The sequence below is a fragment of the Procambarus clarkii genome, chromosome 40 (assembly GCF_040958095.1).
Source record: "Procambarus clarkii isolate CNS0578487 chromosome 40, FALCON_Pclarkii_2.0, whole genome shotgun sequence".
Classification (NCBI taxonomy): domain Eukaryota; kingdom Metazoa; phylum Arthropoda; class Malacostraca; order Decapoda; family Cambaridae; genus Procambarus; species Procambarus clarkii.
The window spans coordinates 31,397,284-31,419,286 of NC_091189.1; the positions used below are offsets into that span (position 1 = coordinate 31,397,284).

General features: G+C 50.2%; 1 protein-coding gene across 3 annotated transcripts in view; it reads right to left on the reverse strand.

Annotated features, from left to right (window-relative positions):
- Positions 1 to 22,003, reverse strand: part of Ire1 (serine/threonine-protein kinase/endoribonuclease Ire1) — a 148,793-nt gene that overhangs the window by 113,712 nt on the left and 13,078 nt on the right. For 2 of the 3 annotated variants that reach the window (XM_069338944.1, XM_045742067.2), the window contains exons 5-6: positions 7,238 to 7,468; positions 4,862 to 4,987 (exon numbers count right to left, since the gene is read on the reverse strand). In XM_069338944.1, the coding sequence (XP_069195045.1) occupies positions 4,862 to 4,987; positions 7,238 to 7,468 (357 nt within the window). The remainder of the gene's footprint in view (positions 1 to 4,861; positions 4,988 to 7,237; positions 7,469 to 22,003) is intronic. The other variant, XM_069338945.1, reaches the window with a different exon arrangement.

The window sequence follows — 22,003 nt, forward strand, 5'->3', positions numbered from 1 at the left end:
AGCATGATTCCCCAACCCCAATTGGGAAACTGGAAGTTTCGGATAACTAAAGTTCGGAAACCAAGTGGTGCTCTGTATATATATATATATATATATATATATATGTCGTACCTAGTAGCCAGAACGCACTTCTCAGCCTACTATGCAAGGCCCGATTTGCCTAATAAGCCAAGTTTTCCTGAATTAATATATTTTCTCTAATTTTTTTCTTATGAAATGATAAAGCTACCCATTTCATTATGTTTGAGGTCAATTTTTTTGTATTGGAGTTAAAATTAACGTAGATATATGACCGAACCTAACCAACCCTACCTAACCTAACCTAACCTATCTTTATAGGTTAGGTTAGGTTAAGTAGCCGAAAAAGTTAGGTTAGGTTAGGTAGGTTAGGTAGTCGATTTTCAATTAATTCATGAAAACTTGCCTTATTAGGCAAATCGGGCCTTGCATAGTAGGCTGAGAAGTGCGTTCTGGCTACTAGGTACGATATATATATATATATATATATATATATATATATATATATATATATATATATATATATAAAAATATATATATATATATATATATATATATATATATATATATATATATATATATATATATATATATATATATATATATATATATATATATACAGAGCACCACTTGGTTTCCGAACCCCTTGGGGACGAGACCCGTCGGTTAACATGTAAGTTCGTATACGAGAAATAGAGGGGAAAAATAAACTAGAAATGTAAAAAGAAATTTTTCCGAAAAATTTATGAAAAAACTCTAGGGGAAAAAATCGTCAGGTTCATGACGTAAATGCGACCGTGTTTTGTTTGTACTCATCAATAAGTGAAGTCCTGATCCGCTTTATAAAAGTCCTTAATTGTTCCTAACTGATTATTAAGACGTCTGGCAAACATCCTCTGGATGTTTCCTGCCAGCCTGCAGGCACATCCTGCCTAAAATATACGATGATGTACTGTACATTTAAGAAACAAATCTGGGTCACAGGTCTGTGGAGTGTGGTTAGGCTTACGGAGTCAGCCGGTCCCTCCCCCACCACCAACACACCTCCCCCTCTCCCCCCACCACCGACACACCTCCCCCTCTCCCCCCACCACCGACACACCTCCCCCTCTCCCCCCACCACCGACACACCTCCCCCTCTCCCCCCACCACCGACACACCTCCCCCTCTCCCCCCACCACCGACACACCTCCCCCTCTCCCCCCACCACCGACACACCTCCCCCTCTCCCCCACCACCGACACACCACCCCCACCCCCCACCCCAAACCCATACACACACACACACACACTCTCAAAGGTCACGTGGTTCACAGTTCACTTCAACACCCATATATCGCTTCCTGCCTGCCTGCCTCCTTCCCACCCTGCCTCCTTCCCAGCCTGCCTCCTTCCCAGCCTGCCTGCCTGCCTGCCTCCTTCCCAGCCTGCCAGCCTGCCTCCTTCCCAGCCTGCCAGCCTGCCTCCTTGCCAGCCTGCCTCCTTCCCAGCCTGCCAGCCTGCCTCCTTCCCAGCCTGCCAGCCTGCCTCCTTCCCAGCCTGCCAGCCTGCCTCCTTCCCAGCCTGCCAGCCTGCCTCCTTCCCAGCCTGCCAGCCTGCCTCCTTCCCAGCCTGCCAGCCTGCCTCCTTCCCAGCCTGCCAGCCTGCCTCCTTCCCAGCCTGCCAGCCTGCCTCCTTCCCAGCCTGCCAGCCTGCCTCCTTCCCAGCCTGCCAGCCTGCCTCCTTCCCAGCCTGCCAGCCTGCCTCCTTCCCAGCCTGCCAGCCTGCCTCCTTCCCAGCCTGCCAGCCTGCCTCCTTCCCAGCCTGCCAGCCTGCCTCCTTCCCAGCCTGCCAGCCTGCCTCCTTCCCAGCCTGCCAGCCTGCCTCCTTCCCAGCCTGCCTCCTTCCCAGCCTGCCAGCCTGCCTCCTTCCCAGCCTGCCAGCCTGCTTCCTTCCCAGCCTGCCTGCCTGCCTCCTTCCCAGCCTGCCAGCCTGCTTCCTTCCCAGCCTGCCTCCTTCCCAGCCTGCCAGCCTGCTTCCTTCCCAGCCTGCCTCCTTCCCAGCCTGCCAGCCTGCTTCCTTCCCAGCCTGCCTCCTTCCCAGCCTGCCTTCTTCCCAGCCTGCCTCCTTCCCAGCCTGCCTCCTTCCCAGCCTGCCAGCCTGCCAGCCTGCCAGCCTGCCAGCCTGCCTGCCAGCCTGCCTGCCAGCCTGCTTCCTTCCCAGCCTGCCTGCCTGCCTCCTTCCCAGCCTGCCTCCTTCCCAGCCTGCCAGCCTGCCAGCCAGCCTGCCTGCCTGCCTGCCTGCCTGCTTCCTTTCCAGCCAGCCTGCCTCCCCCCCTGCCATCATGCTAACGGGTAGTGTGTGTTAGGCTTATCTTCGGGAATGAGCCGGTCTCACCCCCACCACCAACAAACCACCCGGCCCCCTACATCCCATCTCTCAAGGTCACGCGGTTCAACCGCGTGACTACCACTCACTCCCTGCCTGCAAGCTAGCCTGCCTGCCTGCCTGCCTGTGCCTGCCTGCCTGTGCCTGCCAGCCTGCCTTTCCCTCCCTAATTCTCACTACTTCCATCCCTTCCTGCCTACCTCCTAGCATCTCTCCCTACCTCCCCCTCCCTCTTAGCATCTCTCCCTACCTCCTAACATCTCTCCCTACCTCCCCCTCCCTCCTAGCATCTCTCTCCCCCCCCTCTCTCACTGATTCTCCCCCCCCCCCCCTCATTCATACTGCCTCCCACCTAAGTTCCATCGTCCATCCACCCACCGGTCAGCCATCACTGACGCAATGGGTGCATTTGGAGCCAACATGGTGCACAGATGTTTCTTGATTGTGCAGATATGTAAAACAAAAGCACAGAATGAACATTCCAGCCTTATGGCAATTCAAAATAATAGGAATAATAGGCCGTGAATCTGTGAAGTCACAGTGGGCAAACTGGACCATCGCCCACCCACCACCACAAGCCGGCGTGACGCTTGGTGGACCCCTTCCTACCCGAACTTTGTTCGGGTAGCATGACTCCCCAACCCCAATCGGGAAACTGGAAGTTTCGGATAACTAAAGTTCGGAAACCAAGTGGTGCTCTGTATATATATATATATATATGTCGTACCTAGTAGCCAGAACGCACTTCTCAGCCTACTATTAATCTAGTACCATAGTAATTTCTGAAATGTCTACTTAACACTTTCGCCCGGGCATGACGCAGCATTGCGTCATCCGTTTACTGGCAGTAATACCGGGGATGACGCAGCATTGCATCATCCACTTTAAATAATAGCCAAAAATCAGGTGTTTATCCGATTTTTTTGGGACTGGTTTAAAATGTGCGCCAATGTCTTCCCATTTTCTTTGTTGAGCCTCGTGGCCCTCAGGTGGCTTGGCACACGCCGTCGGCCCATTGTTTTCGCTCCACTGTTGTGACCAATGTCGCCTCCCCTCACATCTCAAACGTGTGAACATTTCGTCTATTTTCCGTGGCTATATTTCTTACTGCAGCTTTAGAAACTATCTACGCTTACTCCACAATGGATAGTGATCATGAACAAGGCCCTTCCAGGAAGAAAATTGCGAAAGAAAGGCTTGAAAAGGAAGGGAATTGGGAGTGTAGCTGGAAGGCGTCTGAGAGCTCACTCGCGGCTAACGCGTGGCCCGTCTTCAACTCGTCGGCGGTTGGAGCGTGACCAGGTTTTTTATTTTATATGCTAATGTTCCTCTAGAGAATTCTATTGCGAACCCATTGAGACCAAAATGAAAGACCTAGGACAAAAATTGAGGTGACCAGAGTAAAAATAGTGAAAACATTTTATCGCGTTTGCCAGCTCCTGGGTAACTCATTCGCACTTTCTCTGTTTGCTGCGGGTAATTAGCCAGGTTTTTGCAGTATATATGCATTTAGTGCTGTAGAGAATTCTATTGCGAACACAATGATACCAAATTTAATCTCGTAGGACGAGAATTAAGGTGACAAAGTTGAAGAGAGTATACACTTTTCAGAATTTACGCGCGCTCCCGTGACACCCTGGGTCCCATATCGCACAGTTGAAGGGTGGCGCGTGGGGTACGCCAAAGTGTTAACCCTTATGCTGCTTCCATTGTTCAAATATGATAAATTAGTGACTTGCTAACATCCAGATATAATTCCATCCAGCATGGCACGTTCATAAATTAGAGAGAGAGAGTATAATTACATTCCTCCTCCTCTTGATGCCTCTGCCAAACCTTTCCCCATATTTGAAAATATTCTGCATTTCCTAGTTTCATTCCTACACATGAGTAAATAGATGACCACCTTGTTTAATGTACAACCTTCCTGCTCACTGAGTGGAGCACTATCACACAAGTGACCTTTGACACAACAACAACACAAAATTCCAAAAACTTTGCAAGAGATGAAAAATTTTAGTGGTGAAAATATATCAGCAAGTAGAAAATGTGAATATTAGCCATCAGAAGACTAAATAAGCAAACAAAAACATAACCACAAACAAAAATAAAATACGGTACTCTCGAAAATAAATTAATATTAGGAAATATTAATCCTGCATGTGCATAGTAGATATATCACAAATTTTTTTGTAGATACTGGATACTGGCACTGAAGACAGACAGATACTAATACTAATCATTGGAAGCTACAGTACTGTATTAGTATTTGTAGTAGTATTTGCTACTGTCAGGCCAGGAAGGTCTCAGGAGCCTACCAAGAGGGGCCATCTAAGAGAACTTTGAGTGCAGGTGTTAAAGTATACAAAGTCAGATTTATCTTAAATCACGAAGTGCTTTAAGATAAATAAGATTTTTTTTTTTTATAAAAATAAAAAATAACAAATTCTTAATGTTAAAGAGAGATTGCCATTCACCTTCAGGACTGAGAAGATACATAGCTACAAGTGGTGATTCAAGCTCCAGCGTCCAGAGTAATGACCCTGTCCGCTGGTCTATTGTAAGTATAGAGCCTTCACCCGTTGACGTGTAGTGCACCAAGTCTGCAAACAAAATATAGTATTACAAGAATGGATGAGAACTTAAACTGACTTACTCTACATTACATAAAACAATGATTCTAATGATAAAGCTACAGTGCACAAATAGTATAAATCATTAATATGTATGCATGTGTACAAGTGTATAATTACCTAAGGCTAGTTATTAAATGTAGCTATAAAAGTTAATGTTGTGGTGTCATTTCTTTCTTAAATTCTTTATCCTATATAGATTTACAGCGTCTAATTATGATGGAGCACACTATTCACTCTTAATTCATTCCATCAATAAAACACTCAGTTTGCAAAGGCGTGTTTTTGTATGCTAAGACATTGCCTATGTTTTTGTAATTTGTATCTATCTTCTTGTTTTCAATGTTGTGGGTCTCAAGAATGTCTCCTTATTAATTATATAGATTTGCATCATGATTTTATAAATGGTGATCATATCATTTTTCTTTTGTCTTCCAATCTTAACCTTTCCTTATAGCTTTTGTTTTTAGTTCTGGGAGCTACAGTATTTTAGTAACCTCTCAACATTTTCTACTTTATACAACAATTATTTAGAAATAAATGCCCCAATCAACTGTTGCATATTCAAATCTGCGTGTCATACAAGTCAAGAACAGTTTTTCTAAGAATGACTTAAACCATCTACATTAAATTCCTCACTGTTTTCTATATGATCCTCTGGTGGCAGTTTACCATCAAGGATCACCCTTAAATCTCCTGCCTTAACTAAATTCCTTCTAGTCCTCTTATATAATTTATATGCAGTCCCCATGGCGTAATGATAAGACCCTTGCCTGGCGTTTCACGAGAGCTTTGTCCTGGGTTCATATCCTGGCCGGAGGATTTACTGGGGGTCAATCCTTAACTGTAGCCTCTGTTTACTCAACAGTAAAACAGGTACCTGGTTGTTAAACGATTTGGCCGGGTTTATTTCGGGAAAAATAGGATTAAGGTCTTGCCCAAAATGCTACACGTGGCTGTACAAGAATATAAGAACTCTTGTATATACAGTATATAAATAAATAAAATAAAAAGTATGCTGAATGTTGCATTGAACTTCATTATATGGCATTTGTCATCATTCAATCCCATTAACCATTTATTACTCAATGTACCTATTTTCTGTAGGTCATTTTGGAGAGTGTGACACTCCATGTCCTTTAATTCTCCAAGATCTTAGCATCATTTGCAAATTATGCAAATAAATATATATTCATATAACTTTGCAGTTCTGTTGCTAGATCATTTACATATACAGTAAGTAATTATCAAAAGAAGGTATACACATACAATGAATATTACATGTACTAGGATCAAGTCCTGTGGGATACTGATATTGATATTCATCCAGTCTAATTTATTTCCTCTATTTACTGCTTTTATCCAGAAGTATGCTTTACCGCTTTCTACCAAAAAAAATACTTATCATTCTCATTAGTAGTCCACCAATTACTCCTCCAATGTACTCAGTTTCCCAAACAATCTCTTATACGGGACTTTATAGAATGCTGTACTAAGGTCCAGATCAATGCAGTCTGTCTAGATTCTCTCTCTTTCTTACAATATCTTAGTCAGGGTCATAAAACCTAAGCAAACTTGATGTACATAATCTTCTTGTTTGTTAGAACATTATTTCTTTTTGAGATATTTCCCCGTTTAATTTTATTTTAATTTCTATTACTCTGACTGGTCAATGATACCAGTCCACATTTTAATGGATCTTTTCTGCCACCATATTTTTTTATAAATCAAATTTTTTTTACTATTTCACTTTTTCTTTTTGCCAAACGATTCCTAAAAAAATTCTTTAATTGATTTACTGAGCTCGCACTATTGAGACAATGTCCAAATGTAGACATGTAGGACAGTAGGTGCTACTGTGTCAAATGTAGACATGTAGGCCAGTAGGTGCTACTGTGTCAAATGTAGACATGTAGGCCAGTACGTGCTACTGTCTCAAATGTAGACATGTAGGCCAGTAGGTGCTACTGTGTCAAATGTAGACATGTAGGCCAGTATGTGCTACTGTCTCAAATGTAGACATGTAGGCCAGTAGGTGCTACTGTGTCAAATGAAGAAATGTAGGCCTTTAGGTTGTGTTGTGTTCTGGAAAGTATCCACATGAATAAGAACATTTCCTTAACTATCTCCAGTGCAATGGTCTACTAACACTATTGCTAAAATAATAATGAGAACAAATCAGCATGAATTCTAAAATACTAATAAAAAGACTTTACTTACCATAATTTTCAACAGTTGAGGATGAAGTGCTTGTAGCATATTCTGAGAAACTGATGTTCCACTTGTTAGTAGTTGATGCCTCATAAAGAATTATATTGTATACAGTGCGACCGAAGTACACGGTATTTCGTGAAGGCTTAGGACACTTACGATCCACAATGTCAACACCCAGTACCAGCTGTTTCTCACCGGTGATCGAGTCAACACCAACCCACGAGTCAGTTTTTTTTCCTGGAAACCATTTCCATTTTGTTAAGACTCATTAACTTATAGATATGGACATCCCAGGACAAGTGGGGCAGTTCTAACACCTCAACCCTCCAACTGGGCTAAAAAACCAGCGTTGAATGTAATGAAACGCCATTTTCTGGGTGAGCCCCGGAGGCTCCCTGGAGCTTATCGGGCTAATGTGTGTTATGTTAGACCGGGACATTAGCTAAGGAGTTCAGACCTACCAGGGACCAGCGCCAGAACCTGGCCCCTTCAGAGAGGTCTCAGGGAGCAATGGCCCTGGAAAACCCCATATGGTTGGGGGTTTTCCTTATCTGCCATCAACCGGGGTTAGGCACCCAGAAAGGTAGGCGTAACAAAACAAACCCCACATGGTAAGAAACTACAACAAAAACCGAACAGAGAGGTAGAAAACTCCCTACAATCCCAAGGAAACAAGCAAACAAGCAAACATCACACTTTACTGCCGCGCCGATCGTCCGCGCAGCCCTCCCCACCCCGGGAGGGGGAGGGGGGAGCCCCGGACCTACCGCGCCGGCTGCCAAGCTCCAGTTCGGAAGCTAAGCATCAACCAACACGAAAAAACCGCCGACCGGTGGGAGGGAGGGTTTCCAGGGAGCCTCCGGGGCTCACCCAGAAAATGGCGTTTCATTACATTCAACGCTGGTTTTCTGTGGGGAGCCCCTACGGCTCCCTGGAGCTTCATACCCAAAGAGAAGGAAAAGAAAGGGCTAACCCGGGAGGCGGCCGCCACAAACTCTGCAACGCAAAGCCAAGACAACCGGTCGCAAACCTGCGACCCAAGGCAACAAGAACGCCCAAGAACAGACGCACACATGGATGGGCGGCCAAAAACCTGTGCGACCCACAATTCCCTGCGCCCGAAATGAGCCCGAGACGTCACCAACACAGCAGCAATTGCTGCAAACGTCTGAACAGCACGGGCGCAAAGACAGACCGCAGTAAGAAGGAAAACACTGCAGACGACCCGGGAGACCCGAGCCCTGAAAACAGGGAACGAAGGAACCGGATCAACCACAGCGCATCCCCAGGCACGGTACGCCGGCAACAGCAAAAAGCACAACTGGACAACACAGGACGCACCCCCCGGCCCAACCAAACAAGTACCAATACCCCAAGAACCCCTCCGGAAAGCAGCCGTCTCGACCGTCGCCAGGACAGAGAAAGGCTGCACCCCAATAAAGCTACCACCAGTACCAAAGAGGAGGAAACTGAAACCGAAGGGGCTACCACAAACTGAGGGGAAGAGAAGAAGGCACCCGGAACAAGGACCAGGATGGCTCAGGCGACTCATGAGCAGGCCGGAGGGGAAACAAAACGCGAGAAGACGCAATAAACGTCATACAGTCTCCAAGACGAAGCTCGCAGGTGGGACACCGTCAACAAAGCCACCTGAACACCATAGAGATGGCGATACCTGCGTCAAAATACCAGACGCGAAGAGCCAAAGAGAAGGGCGAACCAGTCACTGACAGGACCGATTCGGCCTGCTGAAAGAGGCGAAGCCTCAGGAAAAACGACCCGGGTACGGACACCTATCAAGCAGCGTCTGAAAAGAAGGCCGGGCCGGCCACAGTGGAACCATAAGGACTGTTCTCGTGGGAATGGGCTGCAACTGAGCCAGAACCCGAAGCAACAGCTGGACCGGGAGAAGAGGTACAGGTACCCCCCACCTCGACCAGGCCTGCCGAAAGCCTCCACCGTGAAGTCCTCGCAGGTGGGAAGGGCGCCACAAAACGGGCGACGCCTAGACCACGCCGACCCGAAGACGTCCATGGCCATGAGTCCATAAGCCCAACAGAGCCAACAAAACGCATCGGCGACGACTGGCCAACCCACGAAGAGGAATGAACCGAGACAGCTGTCCACCAGGACGCAGGACACACCCCGGACACGAACCACACGGTTAACCAAACCCCCTGTGGTTCCGGCAAGAACCACCGGAGAACAGTCCAAACAGAGCTGAATGGTAGAGTACCTAGGGACCCAAACCCTCCGAAGCGCAAACCAGACAGCCATGAACACCTGAACCGGGCTGTGAGCCCGACGGACAGACAGACTCCATCAACCTCGGCCGACCTGGTGAGCACTGGTCACAAAGCCCCAGCCGAGAGACGACCCGTCCGTGAACACATCGAGCGAAGGCTCGGGGAGCCGCCAAGGCACGGAACCCCGAAAACCCCAAAGAGGAAGCTGGTGACGCAGCACCAACACCAGATCCCCAGAGGAACCCAAGGAATGCAAGAGGCGGAAGTGGAGTCTCCGTAGGAACCAACCGACGCCGGAGCCAAACCCGACTCCGCGGGCAGACAAGCACGCCGAAGTGCAAACTCCCGCACAACCGCCCAAGCAACCGCTGAGCAACCCGGGACCCCCTCCCGAACAGCCAAAGGCGGGACCACAGCCACAGTAACACTTCTGGAGGGAAGACAATGAGGGGCCCAAGAGCCTGAAACAAGGCCCAGGTCCGAACCCGGGACGGAAACAGAAGGTAAAACCTCCAGATCACCAGGAAACCAAACCCAGCGATCTGGAAAGAACCATCCCCTGGCGAGCAGACAAGCGGACTGACTGGGAGCCCACTCCAGCCAGTCGTCGAGGTAGGCCAGACACTGAATCTCAGACGCAGACAGGGCACTAAGATCCGGTAAAGACGCAAAGAGTATACAAAGTGCCCTTTACAAAATAGGGAATGCAATAAAAACAGCAAACCTGAAGCCCCACCACCAAAGCATTGTAAGACAATCATATGAAGACATATTATGACATATGACAATCATTATATGACAATATGACAATTATAATCAAAGCATTATATGACAAAGAGTGCTGGGAAGACGGGACACCACGAGAGTAGCTCTCATCCTGTAACTACACTTAGATAAGTACACATAGGGAATTACCAACCGTGCTAGCCCCAGAAAAACTGGAGAGGAACGTGCCAAGAAGTGACCCGGAGGTCCAGGTCCACCCTCCATGCACCCGGCCCTAACAGAATCCGAACAGGAGACAACAGTCCTCCGAGCAGGGCAGAGGATCCAGGGCGCAGACGGAAGTAGTCCAGAAGAACTGCAGACTGGAAAAGCTCATGACTGCAAAGAGCAGACGGGAAGCCCAGAAGGATGGGGCGGACCGACCACGCCCCACGCACCCACGAAGAGGAAATGACGAAGCGCAGGGAAGAAGCCCACCCCGCCAGCTCTGAACCCCCCCAAGGGGGAGAAGCCGTCCTCCGACGCCAGCAGAGGCCGGAAGACAACCCAAAGCGCCCACCAACAGCGGGACCAAGCGAGAGGCAACAGAGCAAGCTGCTCCCCCAGCGCCCAGTCAACAGAGAAGGGAACAGAACCCCTTCAGAAAGAAAAAGTACACTACCGAAGTCATGAGGAGAGACTACGGGAATGAAACCACACTTCGCTGGAAGAGGAAGTGAGGGGAGACCTGATCACCACATACAAGATACCCAAGGGAATCGACAGGGTTGAGAAGGACAGGATATGTAACACAAGGGGCACACGCACTAGGGGACACAGGTGGAAACTGAGTACCCAAAAGAGCCACAGATAGAATTAGTTTTTTTTTTTTTTTTTTTTTTTTTTTTTTTTTTTTTTTTTTTAGAGTGTCAGAATGGGAACGGGAAAGCACTAAGAAGTAATGTGGCGACTCCTCACACAAGTAACGAGGCTGACCCCCATACAATGTCACATGTAGACATGACAGAGCCCAAGAGGCACAGGAACCGATACACCTGTTGACGGACGGTTGAGAGGCAGGACCAAGGAGCCAGAGCTCAACCCCCACAAGCACAACTAGGTGAGGACATACATTGTAAAAGCACAAGCCGCCGACTAGTGGCAAAGAGCACTACGCCGGCCAGGCAAAGAAGGCACAAAACTGCATCAAAAGGCCCACCTCGACAGCAAAACCACAAAGTCCCAGCACAACCACAACATGTGCCAAGACCCAAAAAGCTCAGTCTGCAAGCCAGGAAGACCCCGGAACCCCAAAAGGCAGAACCGGGTCACACGAGGAAACAAAGTCCCCTGAACCCACAAAAGGGGGCCCAAGAGGAAGAAACCTCCAGAACGAAACCAAGGAACCCAAAGGAACCCAGAATCGAACCAGGGGGAGCCCAAACCACCACATTTGCCGGCGGAGAACACCACTAAAAGGCAAAGCACAGACCCCAGCAGAACGCCCTGGGAAAACGGTCCCAACAGACCGAAAACCGAGGGGCAAGGTGTGGGAGCAAGCATACCAGCCAGGGGCACTGAGCCTAAACCCAGAGGCTCAGACCCAAAATCAACACCCAAACGTTCCCAGAGGAACAGGCAACGGCAAGAAAACACTAGAAAACAAAGAAACGACAACAGGAGAACAAAAACCCAGCAAATTTTTTGAAAACTCACCAGAGACGCTCGCTCGCACACCCAGACGCATGTAAACAAACCGCAACGCCGCCCTGGTGGCCACGCCGGGAAACCGGCAGACGAAAATGGCCGCCAGCAGGGGCTGTGACTGACGCTTAATACACAAAAACACGCCAGCAAATGTGGGAAGCTAGCAGACTGGAAGGGCGAAAAACGACGCCCAACAGCAGAAAAACCCCTGAAGGGGCAAAACCGCCCCAGAACTGCTAGTAGGCATCCCCCACAGCCCCGGGAACCAACAACAGAGGCCCCGGGGCAGAGCCGGCCTCCAAGCCCTCCGCCCTGAAAGAAAAGCAAGAGCCCATGGGAAAGGCAACAAGAAAGGGCCGCTGGTAAGACCCAGAAGCCTTGGCAGGAGGCACAGGCTCAAACCTCCGTCCCCAACCCGAACGGGGCATCCCCCGAAAACCGCCCGAGTCTCTGCCGCAACTGAACCCCGCCCCGACCCAGAAACACGCAGACGGTCCGGAGCCGGGAACATGGAGAGAAAGGGGCGAGCAGCACCTAACCAAACGGGGCGGCCACGGGGCATTCGAGTGGGAAACCAACCTAGCATGTTGCAGCAACCTAACCTAGCTTGCAACACGGATGCCGCCTGTACTCTGAACAGTAATAACATCAGGAGAGTACTGGAGAACAAGCAGAGAATCACTCGCAAGACTCCGGGTCAAGGTGTCAGTGACCCAACAGGCAGCATGACGGAGGTAAAAATGGCGACTGTCACCCGGAGACAAGGGAACAGCAACCAACGATCCCGTACAAGACGGGTTGGAACCCGGAAGACACATTCAATGGTCCCCCGAGCCCAGACAGGGGTTTCCAGGGCCCGTAGGGTAACAACTACGGGAAGCCCGGGCAAGGTGTTGCTAACCGGTTAAGAAACCCAAACATAACAAGAGGGTAGATTATAGCACTGAAAACCCCCGAGACGTGTACAAGCACGGGGGCCTAGCAGAGGGCCGCCAAACACTACCAGTGGAACTATAACCACCTTAGGCAGACCCCCACCAGGCAAGAAAATGAAAAACAAAAGAAAAACCCCGCAAAAGTACATCGTCTCCAGAGGCAACAGAAACCGGCCGCCGCTTAGGTGGCAGGCTGCGCAACACCTTGACGCCCTAACCAGCACAATACCAATCCCTACCCAGGGCCAAACAAGGGCCCCAAGCCCCAGCTGGCCCCAAGGGCGAGGCAAATGCCGAGCAGCAAGAACCTCTACGGGAATGGTTCCCGAACGCCCCAGGGAAGATAACCCTGTAACGCAAGGGCAGTACTCACAGGGCGCTTAGGGAAGTCAGCCACTAAGCACATGCAGCCCCGGCACTGATGAAGTACTCCTGGCCACCGCACACCACAACACACGGCAGTGAACGCCACACAAGGCAAACACCGCCTAGGAAACTGAGGCCAGAGAAGCGTCAATCCCGGTTGACATTAGCGAACGAACTGGAGCTTGGCAGCCGGCGCGGTAGGTCCGGGGCTCCCCCCTCCCCCTCCCGGGGTGGGGAGGGCTGCGCGGACGATCGGCGCGGCAGTAAAGTGTGATGTTTGCTTGTTTGCTTGTTTCCTTGGGATTGTAGGGAGTTTTCTACCTCTCTGTTCGGTTTTTGTTGTAGTTTCTTACCATGTGGGGTTTGTTTTGTTACGCCTACCTTTCTGGGTGCCTAACCCCGGTCGATGGCAGATAAGGAAAACCCCCAACCATATGGGGTTTTCCAGGGCCATTGCTCCCTGAAACCTCTCTGAAGGGGCCAGGTTCTGGCGCTGGTCCCTGGTAGGTCTGAACTCCTTAGCTAATGTCCCGGTCTAACATAACACACATTAGCCCGATAAGCTCCAGGGAGCCGTAGGGGCTCCCCACAGAAAAACAGCGTTGAATGTAATGAAATGCCATTTTCTGGGTGAGCCCCGGAGGCTCTCTGGAGCTATTGGGTTAATGTGTGATATATTAGACTCGGGCATTAGTCTATGGAGTTCAGCCTACCGGGGACCACGAGCCAGAACCTTGGACTCCCTCAGAGAGGTTCAGGGAGCAATGGCCTTGGAAAAAACCCGTGGTTGGGGGGTTTTCATATCCGCCATTGACTGGGGTTAAGCACGCAGAAAGGTAAGCATAACAAAACAAACCCCACATGGTAAGAAAACTACAACTATAAACCCCCCAAAAAGAGAGAGGCAGAACTCCCTTCAATCCCAAGGAAACAAGCAAATGCCACATTCCACCACTGTGCCGCTCGTCTGAGTAGACCTCCCCTCCCCGAGAGCTGGAGGGGGAAGACCCGTGCCGTTTACCTACCACTCCAGATTGGAAGCTAAGCATCAAACAACGCGAAAAACCGCCAACCGGATGGAGGGAGAGTTGCTAGGGAGCCTCTGGGGATAACTCAAAAATGGTATTCATTGTTGCAACCTGCAACCCAAAGCAACACAAGAACACCCAGGAGCAGAAATGTTAACCAAATAACAGGCGGCCAGAACCCTGTTCGGCCTCTAAAATCCCCACCCCCGAATATCAACCAAAGACATGTTGCCAAACACGGCAGCCAATGTAGCAAACTTCCTAACGTCATAGGCACGAGGATAGACTGCAGGCTGGCTGGACTTGATAACCATGCGGACGACCTGGGAGACCCGAGCCCTGGAACAGGACACGAGGGAAACAGGATCAACCCAAAGTGCATTCCTGGCCACCGAAGCAGAAGCCCGCAGATAATGGCGAAGAGCTGCAACCGGACACAAGAAATGATGCACCCCTAGCCTGACCAACCAAGCATCAATGACCCAAGGACCCCTCCAAAAAGCAGCCGTCTAGCCAGAGAAGGAGATTGTGCAACCGAACAAACCGACCACCAGGACTGAAAGAGCAGAAACCCCAGCGTTGGATTAGAGCATGAAGCTCACCGACCCGGCCCCCCAGAGGCCAATGCCAACAGAAACAGAGCCTTGGAAAAATAATCTTGAACCGAAGGAGCCACCAAAATGCAAGGAGAGGAAAGATAGGAGAGCACCCTGTCCAAGGACCAGGATGGATCAGGCAGCACATGAGCAGGCTGGAGATGAAACAAAGCATGAGAAAGCTTACAGAACGGGGCAGAAGTAACATCCACCCCGAATGCAGGCTGGAGCAGCTCCATCAGCGCCGCACAATATGAGGCGACAGTATTAGGCATCAAATGACGGTCCTGAAAAAGTCAAGACAGAAAGGGGAAGACAACCCGATCAGAAATAGAAAATAACCTACGATGAGAGAGAAAATGGCAGAAAGAACGCCATATTGACAATATGAAACTTCTTATTGTCACCGAGATGAAGTTCGCAGGTGGGATACCATCAACAAAGTCACCTGATCACCATACAGATGGTGATAAACCCGTGTCAAAAAGACCAGATGCCAAGAGCGGAGGAGAAGACCAAACCAGCCATGTACCGGACTTGGCTGACCTGCTGGAAGAGGCGGAGCCGCAGACAATGTCCTGGGTTTGCACACCGAGCAAGCAGCACCAGGAACCAAGGCTGAGCCGGCCACCAAAGGGCCATGAGGACTACTCTCCCTCGGTAGGACTCCAACCGAGCCAGAACCCGAAGCAACAGCTTGACCGGGATGAAGAGGTACAGGTAACCCCACCTCAACCAGTCCTGCCGAAAGACGTTCACCATGACAGCCTCGCAGTAAAGGAAGGGCCTCACATAGACCAGGGGACGCTGAGACCACGCCGATGTGAAGAGGTCCACGTCCGGGAGTCCATACATCTGGTAGAGACAACAGAAGGAGTCGGCGTCGACCGTCCATTCCGTGGACCAGGCAATGAACCGAGACAGAGTATCTGCCAGGATGCTGGACACTCCCCAGATATGAACTGCACAATAAGCCAAACCCCGAGAAGCCAGCAGATGAGCCATTCGAAGCGACCAGCCCCAAAGAGACAAGGATCAAAGAGAACCCCCGCAGTTCAGGCAACGAACCACCAGAGAATAGTCCAAATGGAGCCGGAAGGTCGAACCCCGAGTGACCCGATCCCTCCAAAGTGACAGCCAAATCGTCGCAAACTCCTGCACCATGCTGTGATCCCGCTGGAAGGATGGACCCCAATGCCTCTGGCCGGCCTGGTGAGCACTGGTCACAAAGCCCCAGCTGAGAGACGACACATCCGTGAACACAACGAGCGAGGGCTCGGGTAGGCGCCAAGGCACTGAACCCCAAAAACCCCGAAGAGGAAACCCGGCGACGCAGCAACCGATGCAAGGCCCACAGAATACAAACCCAGCGATCGCGAGAGAAGCGGAAGGGGTGTCCCCAAAAGAACCGGAACAGATGCCGAAGTCAAACCCGAGCCAGTGGGTATACCAGCATAGTGAGGCTCAAACTCCTGCACAACTGCTTGAGTAACTGCCGACTGACCTGGGACCCCCAGAAACAACCAAAGGCGGAACCGCATTCTCAGCAATGCCTCTGGAGGGAGAGACATTGAAGTAGTCTGAGTCCCAAACAAGACCCAGCCAGGTCCGAACCTGGGACAGAACCAGATGGGACTTCCTCCAGTTCACCAGGAAACCAGACCCGGCAAGCTGGGAAAGAACCACACCTCTGGCAAGCAGACAAGTGGACGGACTGGGAGCCCACACCAGCCAGTCGTCGAGGTAGGCCAGGACCCAAACCCCTAGCAGACGCAGACGGGTCACCATGACCCGAGAAAGACGTGTGAATATGTGAGGAGGTTCAAGCAAAAAGAAAGGCAACGAAAGCTGTAAGCCTGACACCCCAACACGAAACCTAACCAGTCAGGGGAACCACGGATGAATAGGGACATGCCAATTCGCGTCCCTGAGGTCCAGGGACACAATCTTGGCACCCTGCTCGAAAGAAGGTAGGAACCTGCACGTGCAGCTGCACAAGGCCAACATCCCAAGAAAGCACAGGGGCAAATAAGCACGCATTAAGGTGCTCAAACTCGCCCACAAGGTAAACCTAAACAATGGTAGAAGTTTCTTGCCACTCAAGCGTGCGGGTCCAACAGAACCCAGGCCACGCCTCCAACAAAACGAATGGGCAGTCTGCCAGCCAGGAAGACTCTGGAATCTCCAAACCCACCCAATACGGGGAAGAAGAACCGAACTCAAATAAGGACGGATCCATCACTGAGGGGGAATCCTAGTCTCACAGGAGCTATGCAGCAAGAGCCTCCCAAACTGCTCTAGGGGGAAATACGTGGCACAGAACCAAACCTGGGCAGGAGCCGACCCCAAATCATTTTCATACAGGGAAGGAGGGTAAGAAAACCCCTCCCCCTACAACAACAAGCCCCGTGAAGACAGCAGCAACACCCAAGCGGGGTCAAAGGGGGCCCCAAGGCCCCTAGGTCGAATCCTACCCAACCTCAGGATCCCCCAAGTTGGGACCTGGGGCATAGCAGTCCTCCATACCCTCTACCCCTGAAGAAAAGGCAGAGTCCAGGGGAAAGGTAGAAAAGAAGGAGGCCTGCTGGTGAGACCCAGAAGCCTCAGTACAAGGAACCAGCTCGAATGCCTCCGTCCCAACCCAAACGGGGCAGTCCCCGAAGCTGCCCGAGTCTCATTATCAACTAAACCCTGCACCGACTCCGAAACCCTCAGACATTTGGGAGCCGGAAGCGGGGGAGAGGAAGAAGCAGGGTGAACAAAGGGGAGAGGTGCAGGTGAACAACAGGGAAAGGATCAGGAAGTACGGACTGAACCAAAGTCGAAGCGACTAACGCCCCCCAGGTTCGTTAGTCATATAATCCTCTAACCAAAGCGGGGCAGCCGTGGGGCATCCAGGTGGGAAACCAACCTTGCACATTGCAGCAACCCAAACCTAGCACATTGCAGCAACCTAAATCTAGCATGCAACATGGATGCTGCCTGTACTCTAACAGTAATATCATGAGAATAGTACTGGAGAACAAGCAGAGAACACCAATCGCAAGACTCGGAGTCAAAGGTGTCGTTGACCCAACAGGCAGCATGACAGAGGCAAAAAGAGGTGACTGTCACCATGAGACAAGGGCACACAGCAACCTTCAAACCCGCACGACGGAGGTTTGGAAATCGGAAGATGCATCCATAGGTCCACCAAGCCCCGACAGGGATTTCCAGGGCCCGTAGGCTGACCACTACGGGAAGCCCGGACAAGGTGTTGCTAACCGGTTAAGACCCACAGCTAACAAGGGGAAGAGGGGGAGATTAAAACATTTAAACCTCTGTGACATGTACAATCACAGGGGCCTAGCAGAGGGCCACCAAAATATTAAAAGTGGAGCTATAGCCACACCAGGCAGACCCCCACCAGGCAAAAAAACAAAAGAAAAACCCTGCAAAAGTACATTGTCCGAAGAGAAACAGAAACCGGCCACTGTGTAGGTAGGCAGGCTGCACAACACCTTGATGCCCCAACCAGCACGATAACACTCATTACTCAAGGCCAAACAAGGGCCACGAAACCCCAGCTGGGTCCAAAGATGGGGTAAATGCCGAGTAGCAAAAACCCCTACGAAAATGGTTTTCCCCGAACGCACCAGGGAAGGGAACTCAAACATGCAAGGGCAGTACCCACAGGGTGTCTAGGGAAGGATGCCCTTAAGTGCATACAGCCCCGGCACCGATGAGGACACCTGGCCACCACACACAACAACACAGAAGAGGTCACCACGAAGGCAAAACACCTCCTTAGAAATTGAGGCCAGAGAAGATGTCCAGCCCGGACCACATTAGCAAACAAACTGGAGTGCTAGGTAGCTGGGGCAGGGAGGTCTGGGGCAGCCCTCCCCTACTCGTCTCAGGGAGGGGAGGGCTGCGCGGATGAGCAGTGCGGCGGTGAAGTGTGACGTTTGCTTGTTTCCTTGGGATTGGAAGTTCTGCCTCTCTTTTTGTTTTCTGTTGTAATTTTCTTACCATGTGGGTTTGTTTTGTTTTGCCTACCTTTCTGGGTGCCTAACCCCAGTCAATGGCAGATAAGGAAAACCCACAACCACAGAAGGGGTTTTCAAGGGTCATTGCTCCCTGAACCTCTTTTGAGGGGGCCAGGTTCTGGCTTGTGATCCCTGGTAGGCTGAACTCCACAGACTAATGCCCTTGTCTAATATATCACACATTAGCCCAATAGCTCCTGGGAGCCGTAGGGTCTCCCCACAGAAAATCACTTGTAAAAAGTAAATTTTTAAATATTTTTATATACTGTACTGTATTATTATACTTTTGCTTAAAAATTTTCAACACATGGGCTTGCTTGATCCATTGGAAGTCTTCCATTATTTTATTTTTTAGTCGATTATAAGCAATCACCACAATTAAACTGTTTCATTGCATCTGGCTTTCAGGTAGATTAGGTTCCATTCAAGTAGAATTCCAATATATTTAACTCATATCGCACAGAGCAGTTTTTATATAAAGAAACTGTTTCTAAGTATTGTACAGTGCTTCCTCGCTCTAATGAACCCCGATCTAGCGAATTCCCATCATATCGCACAGAGCAGTTTTTATATAAAGAAACTGTTTCTAAGTATTGTACAGTGCTTCCTCGCTCCAATGAACCCCGATTTAGCGAATTCCCATCATATCGCACAGAGCAGTTTTTATATAAAGAAACTGTTTCTAAGTATTGTACAGTGCTTCCTCACTCTAACAAACCCCAATCTAGCGAATTCCCGGAAGAGCCGAACAAATTGAATTCGGTACTAAATGTTCAGTGGAACATACAAATGTTTGATTAAGCGAGGATTGTTCGTCCAAGTGGTCACCAAGACCGATCGTCAGAGCTCGCTGTCATCAACTATGATTTGCCAAAGTGTAAACAGTTATACAGTGTTTTATTATGCTTACCCATTGTTTCTAGGGAGAAATGGTTGAAGGATGATAAAATGGTGTCAGGGGAGGCAGGTTGCGTCACTGGTGAGGGTTTGGAGTCTGAGGGCAAATGGTGTCAGTAGTTGGGGTTTAGTGGCAGGAAGCAGGTGGTGGAAGTTATTCTCATTGTGGGTTGTCAGAAAAGACTGGTGGTAACAGTGGTGGAAGGTGTCAGGGAAAGCAGGTGAGGTCAGTGGTGGAAGGTGTTGTCAGGGGAGGTGGGTGGGGTCAGTGGTGGAAGGTGTTGTCAGGAGAGGCAGGTGGGGTCAATGGTAGGTGTTGTCAGGGGAGGCAGGTGGGGTCAGTGGTGGAAGGTGTTGTCTGGGAAGGCAGGTGGGGTCAGTGATGGAAGGTGTTGTCAGGAGAGGCAGGTGGGGTCAGTGGTGGAAGGTGTTGTCTGGGAAGGCAGGTGGGGTCAGTGGTGGAAGGTGTTGTCAGGAGAGGCAGGTGGGGTCAGTGGTGGAAGGTGTTGTCAGGGAAGGCAGGTGGGGTCAGTGGTGGAAGGTGTTGTCTGGGAAGGCAGGTGGGGTCAGTGGTGGAAGGTGTTGTCAGGGAAGGCAGGTGGGGTCAGTGGTGGAAGGTGTTGTCAGGGAAGGCAGGTGGAGTCAGTGGTGGAAGGTGTTGTCTGGGAAGACAGGTGGGGTCAGTGGTGGAAGGTGTTGTCAGGAGAGGCAGGTGGGGTCAGTGGTGGAAGGTGTTGTCAGGAGAGGCAGGTGGGGTCAGTGGTGGAAGGTGTTGTCAGGGAAGGCAGGTGGGGTCAGTGGTGGAAGGTGTTGTCAGGAGAGGCAGGTGGGGTCAGTGGTGGAAGGTGTTGTCAGGGAAGGCAGGTGGGGTCAGTGGTGGAAGGTGTTGTCTGGGAAGGCAGGTGGGGTCAGTGGTGGAAGGTGTTGTCTGGGAAGGCAGGTGGGGTCAGTGGTGGAAGGTGTTGTCAGGAGAGGCAGGTGGGGTCAGTGGTGGAAGGTGTTGTCAGGGAAGGCAGGTGGGGTCAGTGGTGGAAGGTGTTGTCAGGGAAGGCAGGTGGGGTCAGTGGTGGAAGGTGTTGTCTGGGAAGGCAGGTGGGGTCAGTGATGGAAGGTGTTGTCAGGAGAGGCAGGTGGGGTCAGTGGTGGAAGGTGTTGTCTGGGAAGGCAGGTGGGGTCAGTGGTGGAAGGTGTTGTCAGGAGAGGCAGGTGGGGTCAGTGGTGGAAGGTGCTGTCTGGGAAGGCAGGTGGGGTCAGTGGTGGAAGGTGTTGTCAGGGAAGGCAGGTGGGGTCAGTGGTGGAAGGTGTTGTCAGGGAAGGCAGGTGGAGTCAGTGGTGGAAGGTGTTGTCTGGGAAGACAGGTGGGGTCAGTGGTGGAAGGTGTTGTCAGGAGAGGCAGGTGGGGTCAGTGGTGGAAGGTGTTGTCAGGAGAGGCAGGTGGCGTCAGTAGTGGAAGGTGTTGTCAGGGAAGGCAGGTGGGGTCAGTGGTGGAAGGTGTTGTCAGGAGAGGCAGGTGGGGTCAGTGATGGAAGGTGTTGTCAAGGGAGGTGGTAATGGTAAGGGAAGCAGTAAGAGTGGCGGAGGAGGGAAGGTTGCTGACCACTCATGGTTACCAAACCTCTCATCCATACTATTAAAAATTTCAATCTTAGCTGTAAAATATTTATGCCAAAATATGTTAATTTTCGTGTATTAATATACATTATTAATCACTAACATGTTTTATTGTTTCCTGTTTAAATTAAACAAATATAGTTATATTTATGAATTATGCACAGTTGGCATCTGCGAGCAGGAGCTGACAGACATATCCGGATAGCCTAGCCTTGACCCCGTTAGTACCTGGCCTCCCCGTTCCTGCCTCAATACACCCTGTGGGTGGTGTCAGCGGTGTGGGGGATGGTGTCAACGGTGTGGGGGATGGTGTCAGCGGTGTGGGGGATGGTGTCAGTGGTGTGGGGGGATGGTGATTCCTCCCATCTCAGATTATTATCTACACCTAAAGGGCATGAAAGATATTATAATGAAGCAGCGCACAATAAAGAAACTAAAATTCAAAAGTTTTTAGTACGAAAAGTTTCACAGTAGGCCTACAGGACCAGCACCCAGCACTAGCAAGGACTTCCTTCGTGAGTCAGGTGCAATTCTTCTTAATGCAAATGTGTCCTGGCATATGTATTAATTTTTTATTTTAAGAAGGTTGTTGGGGCCGGACAGATGGAACGAATTCCGCACTGGAACGAATCGGCTTTGCCCCATATAGTTCG